This window comes from Panthera onca, chromosome B3 (assembly GCF_046562875.1).
Source record: "Panthera onca isolate mPanOnc1 chromosome B3, mPanOnc1 haplotype 2, whole genome shotgun sequence".
In the NCBI taxonomy this organism is placed as follows: Eukaryota; Metazoa; Chordata; class Mammalia; order Carnivora; family Felidae; genus Panthera; species Panthera onca.
The window spans coordinates 41,675,691-41,690,287 of record NC_138344.1 but is presented as its reverse complement, the minus strand read 5'-3'; the positions used below and the strand labels follow the sequence as shown (position 1 = coordinate 41,690,287).

Below are 14,597 nucleotides of genomic sequence, written 5' to 3'. Positions count from 1 at the left end.
TACCCCAAAAGGAGCTTCCTATAGCTCAGACCCCAGCTGCAGTTATTCTACTAAATTATGCAGCATGTTAGGGCCACAAAAACACAAACCATTACATTATAATTACTCTGTAATTATACTGATTGTTACAGCATTAAATATGTACTTCTGTAAATGTGTTTCCATAGTTGCAATAGCAAACTATTTTTAGAATTAACAAATAATGGACTTCTTTCCATTTTTTAATTATTTAGCCCACTGACAGCAATTTGGAAAAGGGCTGAAAATCAAATATTTAGGGTTTCCAGTCTTGAAATGAGACAAACTAATCAGAATACACTTCTTAAAATGTTTATACCAAATTCACAGACACAGTATACATATAAACTTATAGCATATTCACACATACTTTAAAAAAAAGAAAAAGGGGAATTTGCCCATAATCAAAACTTTATTGAAAAACTGACACCAAAATAGGAGATGACTGTTGTATACCTTACAAAATTAAACATAATTACATTATCTTGGTAGATTAACCGGAATTATTGAACTGATAAGGCTTTCTGCGATAGAACACAAATTCAAGAGGTTGTGTGATCATTAGTGTTGCTTTCTTCTAAATGAACACCCTGCAAAGGAATCACAAGAGCATGTTAAACAAGTGTACTCTATCTCTAGTATAGTTTTAATGACAAAAAGTACTTTTTAAGTTAAAAAAAACCAAAGTTTTAGGAATATTAGATTAACATTCATATATATGTTATTTATCCTTTTATACTAGAACTTTATTATAATAAATCTTGTACATTTGAATTTATTCTGATATGACTATAACTATTATTCCTGTTTCTCAAATGCTATGTTGGAGTCTACATAAGACCATGAGCCTAAATTCAACAGGTAAAACTTTAACGCCAGCTATCAGAAAATGCAATCTTAGTTTTTAGGAATTATTTTGAATCACTTTCCCAAGAAACTAATTTTGATTAGGATGCTCTTCAAGTCTGCTAGGAAAACTCTAATACCCTATTAATCATCCATCAGCACATGGGCACAAAACTCCAAGATCATGGCATGATATAAAGGTTTAAAAACTCTTGCAAGTATACTTTTGAGAGCAACACTACACTTAAATATCGTATGCTGACCTCATACTTAGATCTCACCAGCTCACACAAAATAGATTTTAGATCAGTACCCAAACTACTTATAACTCTTCTGGTGAGAACAATGTGGAATTCACAACTCCCCAAAATATCACAAGCAAATTTCAAATATAATTATGGAACTATAAATCTGTAAGTACTACTATGGAAAACAATATTCATAATTACTTTTTTTTCTTGGTGCACAAAAGTGAAAGAGCAACTCAAACGGGATTTTTAGGGGCACCTGGCTGCCTGAGTCAGTAGAGCATGTGACTTGATCTCAGGGCTGTAAGTTTGAGCCTCACACTGGAGGTAGAGATTACTTAAAAATAAAGTCTTTAATAAGTAGATGAATAAATAAATAAAAATTTTTAAATGAGATGTTTAATTAAGCAGGTACTCACAAATCAAAACCTCTGGCATTTTAATTTATACATTAGTTTTCTGTTGCTTAGCCAGCAATGATGAAAACTGTCTTCAGTCAAATGCGTCAACTATATATGAAACAAAATATTTATGATGGAATTTTTAAAATTCTATGGTTTTAAAAATCTGTATGTCCTATTGTATGTAGTTATTGTTTGGCTCCATTTTGACTTATGTTTAATATTCCAAGTTAAACAAACTAAATGACTAACTATAACAGAATTAGGTGTTCCAAACTAAGAAAAATAATAGTTACATGAGTTCTTTACAAAGTCAAGAATATAAACTTAGCCATCTGAGCAGGGTACTCTTTACTGAAAAAGCATACAATGAAAGATACAACTATTTTGGTAATAATGAATTTAAGATTTCTTTTAAACTGGTTTTTAGCAAAGGAAGACACTTATAATCATAAAATCTCATCACTGGGTTAGAAACGGGCAAATGACATACCTTCTGTGAGTCTGGCCTTTCCTCCCGTTGGCTGGCACAACACTGTTGAACAGCCTACACAAAGAACCACCGTCTGAGCATGGCTGAAAACCGTGGTAATCTTGTAGCAACCTAGAAAAAGGGCAAATTGAAAGCGAAAAGCAGAAGAAAATAAAGCATACTGTTCAACATATTTCTAGCAAAGACTTTGTAAAAGATTAAGACTTTAATGTTTGCAACAGCAAGCCACATATTTACGTCACATAAAAAATGTTTTTAAAAGCCAACAGGTGAAGTTAGTAATATATTTTATTGAACTCAGTATTTCCAAAATATTATTACCATTGCAACATGTAATCAATATGGTTTTTGTGTGTATATGTGCTACATCTTAAAAATCAGGTGTACATTTTACACTTAAGGAGTATTTCCCATTTTGGCCACATTTCCAGTGCTCAGTAGCTGCCTATGGCTAATGGCCACCACTGTGGGCAGCACAGCTTTACATTGAAGAATTAACATACTTTTCATGATTAGTTTCAAGAAAACTAACCATCTGCATAGCTTAACACTTAGTAAGTCAAATGTCATAGCCCCTTTGGAGTCTCCTCTTCACCACCCCCGCCCCCAAATCTTTCTCCCGTGGTTTGAATAGTTTACTAGGAAACTGTCCCTTTTGACATTCCAATTCTGTAATCCCACTGCTAGTCAACAAAGGGTCCTAAGGGATCTAAACATACACACCACATTAGCAATCCCTTCAGAAATTTTCCTTGATAAAGGAATTAAGATCTGAAATTTTACCTGGGCATTTTACATCCATAAAATAGGAATTTGGGCTTTGAACTAGACGTTTCTTCTTATGTTTTTTCTTTTCCTCTTCCAAGGACGGGTGGAGTAAATCTCTAGCCAACTGAATAAAAAAAACGTATTATTATTCCCAGAAGGAATCCACAATGGTGGCAGATTTAACCACACTTAAAATACACACGCAAAAAAGGGAATAAAAGTCATACTCAGCCGACGCAACATGTCAGATACTTGTTATTTTTTTAGCCTGTTAACTTTAATCCATACTTTTTATAATGCTTGCGTTCTCTACGTCCCGGTAAAGGTCTAGGACGATCAAGAAGCATATGGTAAGGTTAATCTCGTTCTTCTTTAGTCCGCTGAGTAACAGTCTCCGATAAAAACAACACTGTGGTGCTAAGTAAGAACTTGACCCCAACCGTGCACCCGCTGAAAGTAGAAATCGCTGAGGTAGACCGGAGAGTGCCAACCCGGGGGTGACTTCTGCCCCCGGGGTTCAACATCTGATCTGACAGGAACTCTGAGCGGCTGAAGCCTGACTGTCCTTGATGCAGTTAACAAGTAAGGTAACTGCGAAGACAGTTTTGAAAAAGGAAACCAGCAGAAAATCGCTTCCGAGACGAGGAGAGAACCACCAAGCACAAGGAGAGCAAAAAGACTCCAAAGACTACAGTCTCGCGAGCGCCCACCCAAACCCAAGAAGGCTGAGTGTTACCGAGAAGCTGTGTCCCTCTAGCTAGGGACTCGAGACCTAAGCACTGGGCGGCCCCGGGTCCTCCCGCTCCACGCCCAGGCAGGGCCCGACACGCCGCGCCGTCCAGGCAAGTCCCAACAAGTCCGCCACGCGCGGAGGAGCTGCGCGATCCGCGCCCCTGAAATGCGTTCGGCAGGGACCCCCGGGCCCGCGGAAGCGTCGGGCTAACCCGCCCCCAGGACCCCTAGACAGAGAAGCCCGAAATAAACGGAAAGCCAGAAAGTAAACAACTCACAGGCATGTTGATCCTTTCGCAATCCCAGCCAGTCCCGATCTCTAAGGCGACACCCCTAACGAGCAGCACGCGATCTGGCGAGCTGCATCAACTTCCGGGATAGAGGCGGCTGGGCGGAGCGGAGCGTCGGGACCGGCGGGCCGGTCCGCTCTAGGCGCTCCTCTCGGTGGTGGGGGTCGGCTTCGGCCGGGTCAGCCGATCAGGGGCTGCGGGAGAGGCCCTGAGGTTCCCCTCGTGCCGAACGCCCGAACCGCACCACCCTCGCGGGCTCCTGGGCCAGGGCCGCCGGCCGTAGGGCTCCGCGTCGAGCCAGCGGTGCCCGGAGTGAGGCTCAGGCGGTGTGTCCGGCTGGGAAACCACCTGGGGCTTAGGCCGCGGAGGGGGAACGCTGACGGCCGCCTGATCCCCGCGGCGTAGGGGAACCCGGCGGGCGCTGTGGGTGGCCCCCGCCACGGTCCTGGCCGCCAGGTCCCCGGCTGTCGCCGCCGTTCTCTGTTTTTTTAAAAAATAGTAGCGTCAATCGAAACCGTTAACCCGTGTTGGAGAAATTATGAAGGGTTCCTATACTTGAGCATCCACCTTCCAAGGTACCCGTTAAGTTCTTTGTGGGATGCGGCTGTGCCTTGGGTTAGCTTCGCCCTGAAGTTTTTAAGAAGCAGGATTCGCTGCCAGGCTTAGTTCACCGCATGGTTCCTTCCTGCCTCCGCGAACAACTGGGGCCTGAAAAAAATGGTGTCACTGAGAGCCAGACTTGAAATGTGGTGGGTTTTTTTTTTTTCTTTTTTTTATATTTAAGTTAGTTAATGTACAGTGTAGTCTTGGCCTCAGAAGTAGAACCAAGTGATTCATCTTTTACATATGACACTCAGTGCTCATCCAGGAAAGTGCCTGCCTTTTTTTTCTTTAATTTTTTTTAGGTTTATTTATTTTGAGAGAGACAGATAGTGTAGGTGGGGGAGGGGCAGAGAGAGAGGGAGGCAGAGAATACCAGGCAGGCTCTGCACTGTTAGCATGGAGCCCAGCATGGGGCTTGAACTCACCAAACCTTGAGATCGTGACCAGAGCCAAAACCAAGGGTCGGATGTTTAACTGACTGATCCACCCAGGTGTCTCCCCACCTCCCCAGCGAAAAGTGCCCTCCTTAATGCCCATCACCCATTTAACCTAACCCCCCCCCCCCCCCCGCCAAACCCTCAGTTTGTTCTCAGTATTTAAAAGCCTCTTATGGTTTGCCTCCCTCTCTGTTCATCTGTTGAGTTTTTCAAAGTCCACATATCAGGGAAATTACGTATCTGTCTCTGCTTGACTTACCTCACTTAGCATAATACCCTCTAGTTCCATCCACTTGTTACAAATGGCAAGGTTTCATTCTTTTTCATCGCTGAGTGGTATTCCATTGTATGTATATACCACATCTTCTTTATCCATTCATCAGTCATGGACATTTGGGCTTTTTCCATATTTTGGCTATTGTTCATAGCGCTGCCATAAACATTGGGGTGCATGTGCCCCTTTGAACTGAAGTATTTTTGATGAGGATGAACTTGAGGGATGGATGTGAGCAAGTGTAATTAAAAGGATACCAAGGAGAAAAATGTGCTAGATAACATTGTCAATCACCTTTTATTTCACACATTTTGGCAAATGGAGAAAAATTGAAGAAAATTAAAATGACCATCCAGAGATAAACATTATTGACATTTTGACCTTCCCAACATTTTTTATTTACTTGCATAGTAAACAGTAATACACTTGGGGTTTGGGTTTTACATAATTGTTATCTTGTGCATATTCTTTTGTAGACTTTATTTTCCCCCATTCATTATATAATGAACATTGCTCCGTGTTACATGTTTTCCCACATTATGACTTTTTTTTTAATATTTTTATTTATTTTTGAGACAGAGAGAGACAGAGCATGAGTGGGGAAGGGGCAGAGAGAGAGGGAGACACAGAATCTGAAGCAGGCTCCAGGCTCTGAGCTGTCAGCACAGAGCCTGACACAGGGCTCGAACTCACAGACTGTGAGATCATGACCTGAGCTGAAGTCGGACACTTAACCAACTGAGCCACCCAGGTGCCCCCACATTATGACTTTTAATGCGCACACTGCATTCATACTATCAATATATAGCCTCCTTTCATCCATACACGAAAGTGGACGTTGAATTTAGGATTTTGAAATATTACAAAATACCATTTTATGAAGATAAGTATATGGAACTATAATACAGTAGTGTAGGCAGAATAATGACCCCCAAAGACTTCCGCATTAATCCCCAGGACCTATGGTTACATGACAACTGGAATTAAGCTTGCTAATTAGCTAACTAGGAGCATTGTCTGTGTAGGCCCGATGTGATCACAAGGTCCTTAAAAGTGGAAGAGGAAAACAGACAAAGAGTCAGGGAAAGAGATGCGGTGATGAAAGAAAGGTGTGAGGGATGCTGTGTTGCTGGATTTGAAAATGGAAGAAGGGGAGCCTGAGCCAAGGAATGCGGGCAGCCTCTAGAAGCTGGAAATGGACACTGCCCTGGAGTCTCCAGAAGGAACACGGTCCTGCCAGCACCTCAGTTTTAACCCAGTGAGACCCAAGTCGGACTTTGAACTACAGAACTGTGACTTAAAAAATTTACGTTGTTTTAAGCCACTAACTTCACGGTTTTTTGTTCCAGTAAGAAACTAATACAATAATGAAGACCAATGTAGCTGCTCCCCAATTCTGTCAAATCTTAACATTCAGTACTCCCTCCTCAGAATTTGTCATTGTTAAAATAACACTGTCGTAAACATTCTTGTAGGTAAGTCTCTGTACACGTCCTTGATTATCCCCTTAAGATAAATTCCTAGAGGACAAACTGCTGAGTCAAGTTATGCACATTTTGGGGAGCCTGGGTGGCTCACTTGGTTAAGCGTCCAGCTTCGGCTCAGGTCGCGATCTCACGGATCGTGAGTTCAAGTCCCGCATCAGGCTCTGTGCTGACAGCTCAGAGCCTGGAGCCTACTTCACATTCTGTGTCTCCCTCTCTCTCTGCCCCTCCCCCATTCTCACTCTGTGTCTTTCCCTCTCTCTCATAAATAAATAAACATTTAAAATAATTTTTTTAAGTTATGCACATTGTAAGGTGTATAATATAAACTACTGGGGCCCCTGAGTGCTCAGTCAACTGAGCATCCGACTTTGGCTCAGGTTATGACTTCTTGCAGTTCATGACTTCATGAGCCCACATGGGGCTCAGTGCTGTCAGCACCTAAAGTGTCATCAGCACAGAGCCTGCTTGGGATCCTCTATCCCCCTGTCTCTTTGTCCCTCCCCCACTTGTGTGCACATGCTCTCTCTCTCTCAAAAGTAAATAAACATTTAAAAATAATAATAATATAAACTATCAATTACCCTCCAGAAAAATCAAACCAATTTACATTCTAGTTATATATATTTGAGATGCCCCTTTCTTTTACCCTTGGCAATACTGGATATTATATTTTTCCCTATCTCAGTCAATCCTGAAGAACTGTATGATATTTTATCATATTTCACTGTTTAATTAATATTTTCCAGTGCTTATTGGCAGTTCACATATTTCCATTGAGGTGATCATCCATTTCTTCCTTTCTGTGTTAATGACATTAACCAGTAATCACATATGCTGCAAGTGTTTTCCCAACTCATTAGTTCCTGTTAACTTTATCCCGTTTAATTTTTTTTTGGTGATTTGAAAACTATACAGAAATTTTTAATTTTGCATGTATATTTTTATTTCAAACTTGGTTTTTCCTTTTTTTTTTTTTTTTTTTTTTTGCTTTTGTGTTTTCACAGGCCTTGGCCATGTGAGGATCAGCTAAACTTTCTTCTAATTCTTTTGTTGTGGTATTCATTCTTTAACTTTTTAATTAACCTGGAATTGATTTTGGCACTTGATATGCAGTAGGCCTCAGAACACTTTTTTTTTTTTTAAGTTTATTTATTTATTTTGTGAGAGAGAGAGAGAACCAGCAGGGGAGGGCCAGAGAGAGGGGGACAGAAGATCTGAAGTTGGCACCAGAGAGCCCAATGTGGGGCTCCTCCAACCATGAGATCATGACCTGAGCCGAAGTCGGACGCTTAACCGACTGAGCCAGGAGGCGCCCCCCTCAGAACACTTTCTAGTGTTCTGACTAGTTATTGCTTCCATTCCTTACTAATGCCCCGTACTGTGTCAAAACCCTCAACTTCTGAGACACAGTACTTGCATGGGAAATAAAACTCAAGGTCAGAAAGACCTGGACGCTACAACTCTGCCTCCTCCTCCAAAGCTAAGCATCTCCTAAAATGTCCCGCTGTCTTTGCACTGCTGGCCAATTAAGGGACCCAGAGGCCCTTTGCCTTGGCAGCCTGCTCTCAGGGATCCGGCGGAAGGAGCTCCCACCTGACTTCCCAAAGTGCCAGTTGGAATTCTGTGTACTGCTGAGAACTCCCCAGCGGTTCTACCTGGCCACGTCCAAGAAAGTGCTTCTGTTATCTCCCGTTCAGTACCAGCCTCACAAGTGCGCAGCCGTCTCCGCTCCCTTCCCCCTTTGTCAACTTCAGACACTGGGAAAGCGCACAGGTGTTCCGATTAAGCCAGGAACTTAACCGGTGCTAAATTTCAGGCTAGCCAAGACCAGTTCTAAATAGGTCAGATCCCTACTTGCCTCGGAGTGGGGACGTGCCTCTGGCTTGTGCCCTTCTTTTCCCAGAAAGATGGTGGGAGATTCGTTTTGTCTTAAGAAATTAGGGGTACGAGGTGGGGCCCAAAGATAACTCTTCACACTCCTGCCTTCCTAAGTATTTTTCTGAGAAACTCAGAGAAATCTGTGTCATCAGCAAACTGTCACATGGTTGTATTCTTTTTCTCTTCCTCTGTGCTCCACCTGTTGTCAGGATTCAAAGCTTGAGTGGCTTACTCTCAACACATTCCTGAAATCAACACCAACTTCTGAAAGCTCGCCTCTTCTCTGCTCACCAGTTCTCCAACAGGATCACGATCATTGTCCCAAAAGCTCCGTTGTGGGGGTTGAAGTTCACCTGTCATTCATGAGGATGTTTGACACTCTCAGGTAAGCTCCCGTCTAGAAGGGGTAAGAGTCTCAGGTGCAAACTCTGTTGTCATTTTCTCTTCCATGCCAGCTGAATTTCTGACAGAAGCTGAGCCCCACTGGGCTGTACTATAGGCTGAATGTTTGTGTCCCCCTGAAATTCATAGGTTGGATCCTAACTTCCCAGTGTGGTGGTACTGAGAGGTGAGGACTCTGAGAGGTGGTTAGGTCATCAGGATGGAGCCCTCATGAATGGAATTAGTGCCATTATTAAAGAAGCCTGAGAAAGCTCCCTCACTCCTTCTACCATGTAAGGACATAGTGAGAACACTGCCATCTATGAACAAGGAAGTGGGCTCCAAATCTGCCCACACCATTGATCTTGGACTTGCCAGCCTCCAGAATTGTGAGAAATAAATGTCTGTTATTTTAGCCACCCACTCTAGAGTATATTGTTATAGCAGCCTAAACAGGCTAAGTAGTCTGGCCTGGCAGAACATTTCACCTCATTCTTGGAGATTGTGCTAGGTTTTCCCTGACCTGATCTCCTCTCCATCCTTCACCCTTCTCTGTGCCCAGGAAGCTGACTTTGATGGACTGCATCTGCTGAGTTCTCTTGTCCTCTGGTTTCTACTTGAGTTGGGCCAATGGGAGGTATTAGTAGGAAATCACAAGGTGGGTTTAGAGAAATATTGGGGTATTCACTCCCCTGGATCTATCCATGGTGGGCTATTTTCTTCATGTGGCTGTGCTTCTCGAAGTTAAACAGTTGTGGGGCACTTAGGGCTCAGTAGGTTAAGTGTCTGACTCTTGATCTCAGCTCAGGTCTTTTATTTTTTTGATGTTTATTTTTGAGAGAGAAGGAGAGAGAGAGTGTGAGCAGGAGAGGGGCAGAGAGAGAGGGAGACAGAGGATTTGAAGTGGGTTCTCCACCTTCAGTGCTTTCAATGCAGGGCTCGAACTCACTAACCATAAGATCATGACCTAACCTGAAGTCAGACACTTAACCAACTGAGCCACACAGGTGTCCCTCAGCTCAGGTCTTAATCTCATGATCCTGAATTCAGGTGCCTCATTAGGCTCCATGCTGGGTGTGAGGCCTCTCAAAAAATAAAAATAAAGGGACACCTGCGTGGCTCAGTTGGTTAAGCATCCGACTCTTGATTTCAGCTCAAGTCATGATCTCATGGTTTGTGAGAAGGAGCCTGTGTTGTGCTCTGTGCTGAAAGTGTGGGGACTGCTTGAGATTCTCTCTCTCCTTCTCTCTCTCTGCCCCTCCCCCAGTAAGTAAATAAATAAACAAATAAAAATAAAAGAAACTGTTGTTTCAGGTGTCCCTTTCCTACAGCTTTTATGGGATTCCAGTCAATACATTCTCCTCTTTTGGTTCTTCTGCCTGAGGGATGGTATCCCACCATCTTTTGTTCATTTCTGTTAACCCTGCCTCAACCTTGTAAATAATACCTACATGAAGCTATCTTCAGTCATCTCTTCTGAGTGGGCCATTTGTACTCTACCAGGACCCTGACATGGGGATCCCCTGCCAGGATATGCTCCTCTTTAGCCTGCCAGGCTTTGGAGATCTGTAGATGGGTCTGTCTGCCCTTCAGCTCTCAATCAGACCAGGTCACAGAAGGATGTCCTTTGCCCCTGACTGTGGAACACTTCACGTTTAACAGGTTGTGGCTTCAGATGGAAATGGGAATCTTAAGAGAGACAGCCTAGAGTCCTAGCCATGAAGATCTTTGACATGTTATGGGCAGCACTGGGATCACCTAAGAACTTTCTGGAAATGGAGACTCAGGCCCCACCCCCTACCTCTTGAGTCAGAATCTGCATTTTAACAAGATGGCCTGGCAATTTGCATGCAGATCCCAGACCTACAAACACTGCCCTAGATTTACCAACTGGCATTCTCTCTGGAGCCTTCCTACCTCCTCTGTGGAACTCTACGAAAACCAGAACCCAGATTCCCACTACTCCAGACAACAAATCAAGGCTATTTCTCTAGATTGCAACACGGAAGTTCCCCTCTTCCCTCCTTTTCCAAGATGCTTTGTCCATTTTAGTAGATCTTATTCTCTCTTACTATGTCCAGGAACCTTTTAAGTCAGTGGGACTCAAACTTGGTTGCACATTAGAATCACCAGAGGAGCATCCCAGGTCAGTTTAAGAGCACATGGGGGTGGGACCCAGGCGGCAGTGTTTTTTATAACTCCCCAGGTAATTCCAGGAGGAGTCAAGGTTGAGAACTACTACTCTCCATTCTCCAGAGGGCTCAAAATTTTCAAAAGCAAAGCCCAGAAGAACTACAGGCTACTCCTGCTGAAAGGTAGAATGAAGGACAAATACAGAGGGAAAAAAAATCATTAATATTTGGTACATCAAGACTCGGTAGCCAGGTGAGACCTGCCAGCACCATCTTGCCTGCCTTGATGGCCGGGTGCTTGGTCTCCATGTCTCTCCAGCTGTTGCTTCCTGCAAACCCTCTCATCGCCTGCCTGAGTCTCCAGGGGAGAAGTGAGCTACTGAGAGGCCAGGTGTTCTCTCATACTTCACTGTCTCCCCACAGCTCACAGTGAAGATATTTTATGAAGATGCTGGGGTCAGCAAAAATGTATGCAAATGTAACCTTTCCCTTTTCTGCAGCACTTACTGCCTACATTAATCCTTTCTCAATGACCACTGCTGTCTTGTGTGGTTTTTCTCTGCAAGTTCTTGTACTGCAGATTCATGCTTCTCATGTTCCTCTGAGTGTGTTCTCTTCCTTAGAAGTCCATAGGCTTCTTAAGATCAGGATGTGCTGTCATTCCCCCACTTGTCTAGTAGCATGATAGGCACAGGAATATGTCCAGAGTGCCATCTACTCAATGTAACTGGCTTGATCGTCTTTCTTTGAGAACTAACTCTTCTCCCTCTGCTTTATCCATAACCCTTCTTTTTCTCTCATAACTTTATAGGTCCTTCTTGATGCATGCCTTTGGTATTTCCTCTGCCTCAACTTGGTGTGATGAGAAGACCGAACGACCACAGAATTCTGGCCAAGCCCAAGTTAACTTGTTTTCTGAAACTGAAAAAGTAAGTGTAAGTCATTATAAGGTTAATGAGATATTACAGTGATATAGTGATATGGAGATAGTATAGCCTTCCCTTGGAAGGCATGTTCAAGCAAAAATAAATGAAAATCATTCTGTTTTCCCATTAGATAAAAGCTGATTAAAAGGCTAATGGGTCAGCAGGCTCAAAGTATTAAGAAGAATGGTGCTCTGTTTATTCACATTTAAAAACTTACTCAACTATTTGCAGAATGTCTATATACAGAACGGGCAGGCAATGCAGAAACTTTTTAAGCCTAATAGCCACTTAACTGTGTTGTTTCCCTATCTGTAAAATGAAAATATTTATGTCTGCTTCATAAGGTTATATGAAGACAGAATGAGGTAATGCTTGTAAAGTGCACAGTATACTAAGTGCTCAGTCAATGCCAACTGTAATTCCTAGAGCTTGTTGATTACAAAGGAATCAGTTGGCTCTGTGAATCTCAGGCTGATGATGATTTCCCTCTTAGTGACTTGTAAAATTCTAGCTTTTTAGAATAGTTCTGACTTAGGGAAGACCATGAATTTGTTCCAGCTGCGGAAAATACTTGCTGGTGTCTTACCTTTCAATCAAAACCTGAGAGACTGTTCTTTCAAAGTCCAATAGGTGGCACAAGGAGCCACTTGTCATGCAGGACAAGCACTGGCCAGCAGAGAGCCTTATCTTGCCAGCTCCAGAGGGCCTTAGTCCTGGCTCTGTCTCCCTATAGACTCTTTAACTATATAGACTGGGTTATTACAAGTTTTAGGAAAAATAGATGTGACTTAGAAGGCAGTTGAGAATGAGTCTAATCTTCCCCAAATATTTCCCCCTAAATATTCCACTCATCTGAAACTAGTTAACTCTGTTAAACTACTTAAATTCCAAATCACCCTTAGGTGAAAGTTAAATACCATTGGCCCTAAGTATATCTTTCATAGAGACACATAGTCCAAAAATGTAGTAGAAGGTCTGTCGTCATTGTGAATTGTGCCAGCTCTGCAGTCATTGTGTAGCATAGACTCGAAGCAGTGGGACCCTGGAAGATGGGGGAGAGTTATGTTGCTGATCTGTAGTGTTTGCTGACTTCCCTAAATGTTTCCACAGTGGTCAATTTCAAGAACTAAAATGAAGTCACTTTACACAGAGCCGGGAAGAGGAGAGCATAATCCTCCTGACCAGGTAATGCCAAAGTCTTATTCTAGGAATATTTCTACCATCATCAAAACTGCTAATAAAATATCCATATCGACACTTTGGGGCATCCTTTTCTCTTACATCAAAAGCAGGAATCAAAAATAGGAGAAAGAATGAACTACTAGACTAACCCACAAACTGTATGGTTGGCTTTAAATGAAGAAGGGCTGGGGCGCCTGGGTGGCGCAGTCGGTTAAGCGTCCGACTTCAGCCAGGTCACGATCTCGCAGTCCGTGAGTTCGAGCCCCGCGTCAGGCTCTGGGCTGATGGCTCGGAGCCTGGAGCCTGTTTCCGATTCTGTGTCTCCCTCTCTCTCTGCCCCTCCCCCATTCATGCTCTGTCTCTCTCTGTCCCAAAAATAAAATAAAAAACGTTGAAAAAAAAAAAAATTAAAAAAAAATAATAATAAATAAATAAATAAATGAAGAAGGGCTGACCTGCTGGATCATTTTATCACCTGAGCACAGCATATTACACAGAGTAGGAGCTCTATAAGCCATTGCTCTCGGACTTGCTAATAATGTAGCAACGTATTAAATATGGAATTTCAGGTTAGGAAGGGCCAACCCATTCCTATTTTCAAGAGGAAATCCTTTTATGTCGAAGTTTGCTTGCTTTTAAATTCCCCTATTGATGGGGCGCCTGGTTGGCTCAGTCGGTTGTGTCTGACTTCAGCTCAGGTCATGATCTCATGGTTTGTGGGTTCAAGCCCCATGTAGGACTCTCTGCTGACAGCTGAGCGCCTGGAGCCTGCTTCCGATTCTGTGTCTCCCTCTCTCTCTGCCCTCCCCCACTCATGCTCTGTCTGTCTCTCTCTCAAAAATAAATAAACAAAAAAAAAATAAAATAAAATAAATTCACCTCTTGACTTTCAGGCCTAGGAAGGGAACACAGGAAACACATGTCATTCATTTTCCAACTGAATGCCCTGAGCTAATTAAGGACAGGGTCTCCTCCTCTTAGAATCTACTTCTCCAGGATGAATATCAGAGTATTTGCCGTTTCTCATCACCCTTTTCATGTTTCTTTGGTCATGCTCCGATTTGCCCACATCCCTCTTACAGCGGGCCCAATGACTGAACACATTGTCGGCTCTGAATCACAGGGAACCATTGCTTGTCTTGTTCTGATCATCACATGTGTACCGGCACAGTCCAATATCACATAAGCTCTCTTGGCAGCATAATAGCATTGCACCATTTATTTACCTAACCGTATGGCTGACTAACATCCTAAGTCTTTTTAAGTGTTATTAAGCCTCATATTTCTCATGCTTTAATTGCATTTTAAGAAATCTAAGTCTAGGGGCACTTGGGTGGCTCAGTCGGTTAAGCAACCAACTCTTGTTTTCAGCTCAGGTCATGATCTCATGGTTGTGAGATCGAGCCCCACGCATTGGGGTCCGTGCTGGCCATGGAACCTGCTTAAGATTCTCTCTCTCTGTCTCTCTCTCTCTCTCTCTCTCTCTCTCTCTCTCTCTCCC

General features: G+C 43.0%; 2 protein-coding genes across 6 annotated transcripts in view; one reads left to right on the top strand and one right to left on the bottom strand.

The window, feature by feature from the left end:
- Window positions 1-411: 411 nt before the first annotated feature.
- RPS27L (ribosomal protein S27 like) lies at window positions 412-3,899 on the bottom strand. The gene is made up of 4 exons (XM_060618367.2): window positions 3,785-3,899; window positions 2,790-2,898; window positions 2,007-2,117; window positions 412-608 (listed from the first exon to the last, which is right to left on the bottom strand). Exons 1-4 carry the CDS (start codon window positions 3,788-3,790, stop codon window positions 580-582), a joined length of 255 nt encoding a protein of 84 aa, XP_060474350.1. The 5' UTR covers window positions 3,791-3,899; the 3' UTR covers window positions 412-579.
- A 131-nt stretch (window positions 3,900-4,030) lies between these two features.
- The window catches only part of LOC144616708 (uncharacterized), a 29,587-nt gene continuing 19,020 nt past the window's right edge, over window positions 4,031-14,597 (top strand). For all 5 annotated transcript variants that reach the window (XR_013556318.2, XM_078448704.2, XM_078448702.2 and 2 more), the window contains exons 1-5: window positions 4,031-4,545; window positions 6,136-6,379; window positions 8,685-8,860; window positions 11,800-11,917; window positions 13,025-13,099. Coding sequence is in view for 4 of the 5 variants with exons in the window: in XM_078448704.2 (XP_078304830.1) it covers window positions 8,838-8,860; window positions 11,800-11,917; window positions 13,025-13,099 (216 nt within the window). In the remaining variant the exon portion in view is untranslated. The remainder of the gene's footprint in view (window positions 4,546-6,135; window positions 6,380-8,684; window positions 8,861-11,799; window positions 11,918-13,024; window positions 13,100-14,597) is intronic.

Bases quoted from the DNA above. Each gene is read 5' to 3' on its own strand.
- RPS27L (XM_060618367.2), bottom strand. The intron at 2,118-2,789 runs GTAAAATTTCAG...CCCTTTTTCTAG, and splicing joins TATGGATGTAAAATGCCCAG to GTTGCTACAAGATTACCACG. The intron at 609-2,006 runs GTATGTCATTTG...ATTCCTTTGCAG, and splicing joins AAAGGCCAGACTCACAGAAG to GGTGTTCATTTAGAAGAAAG.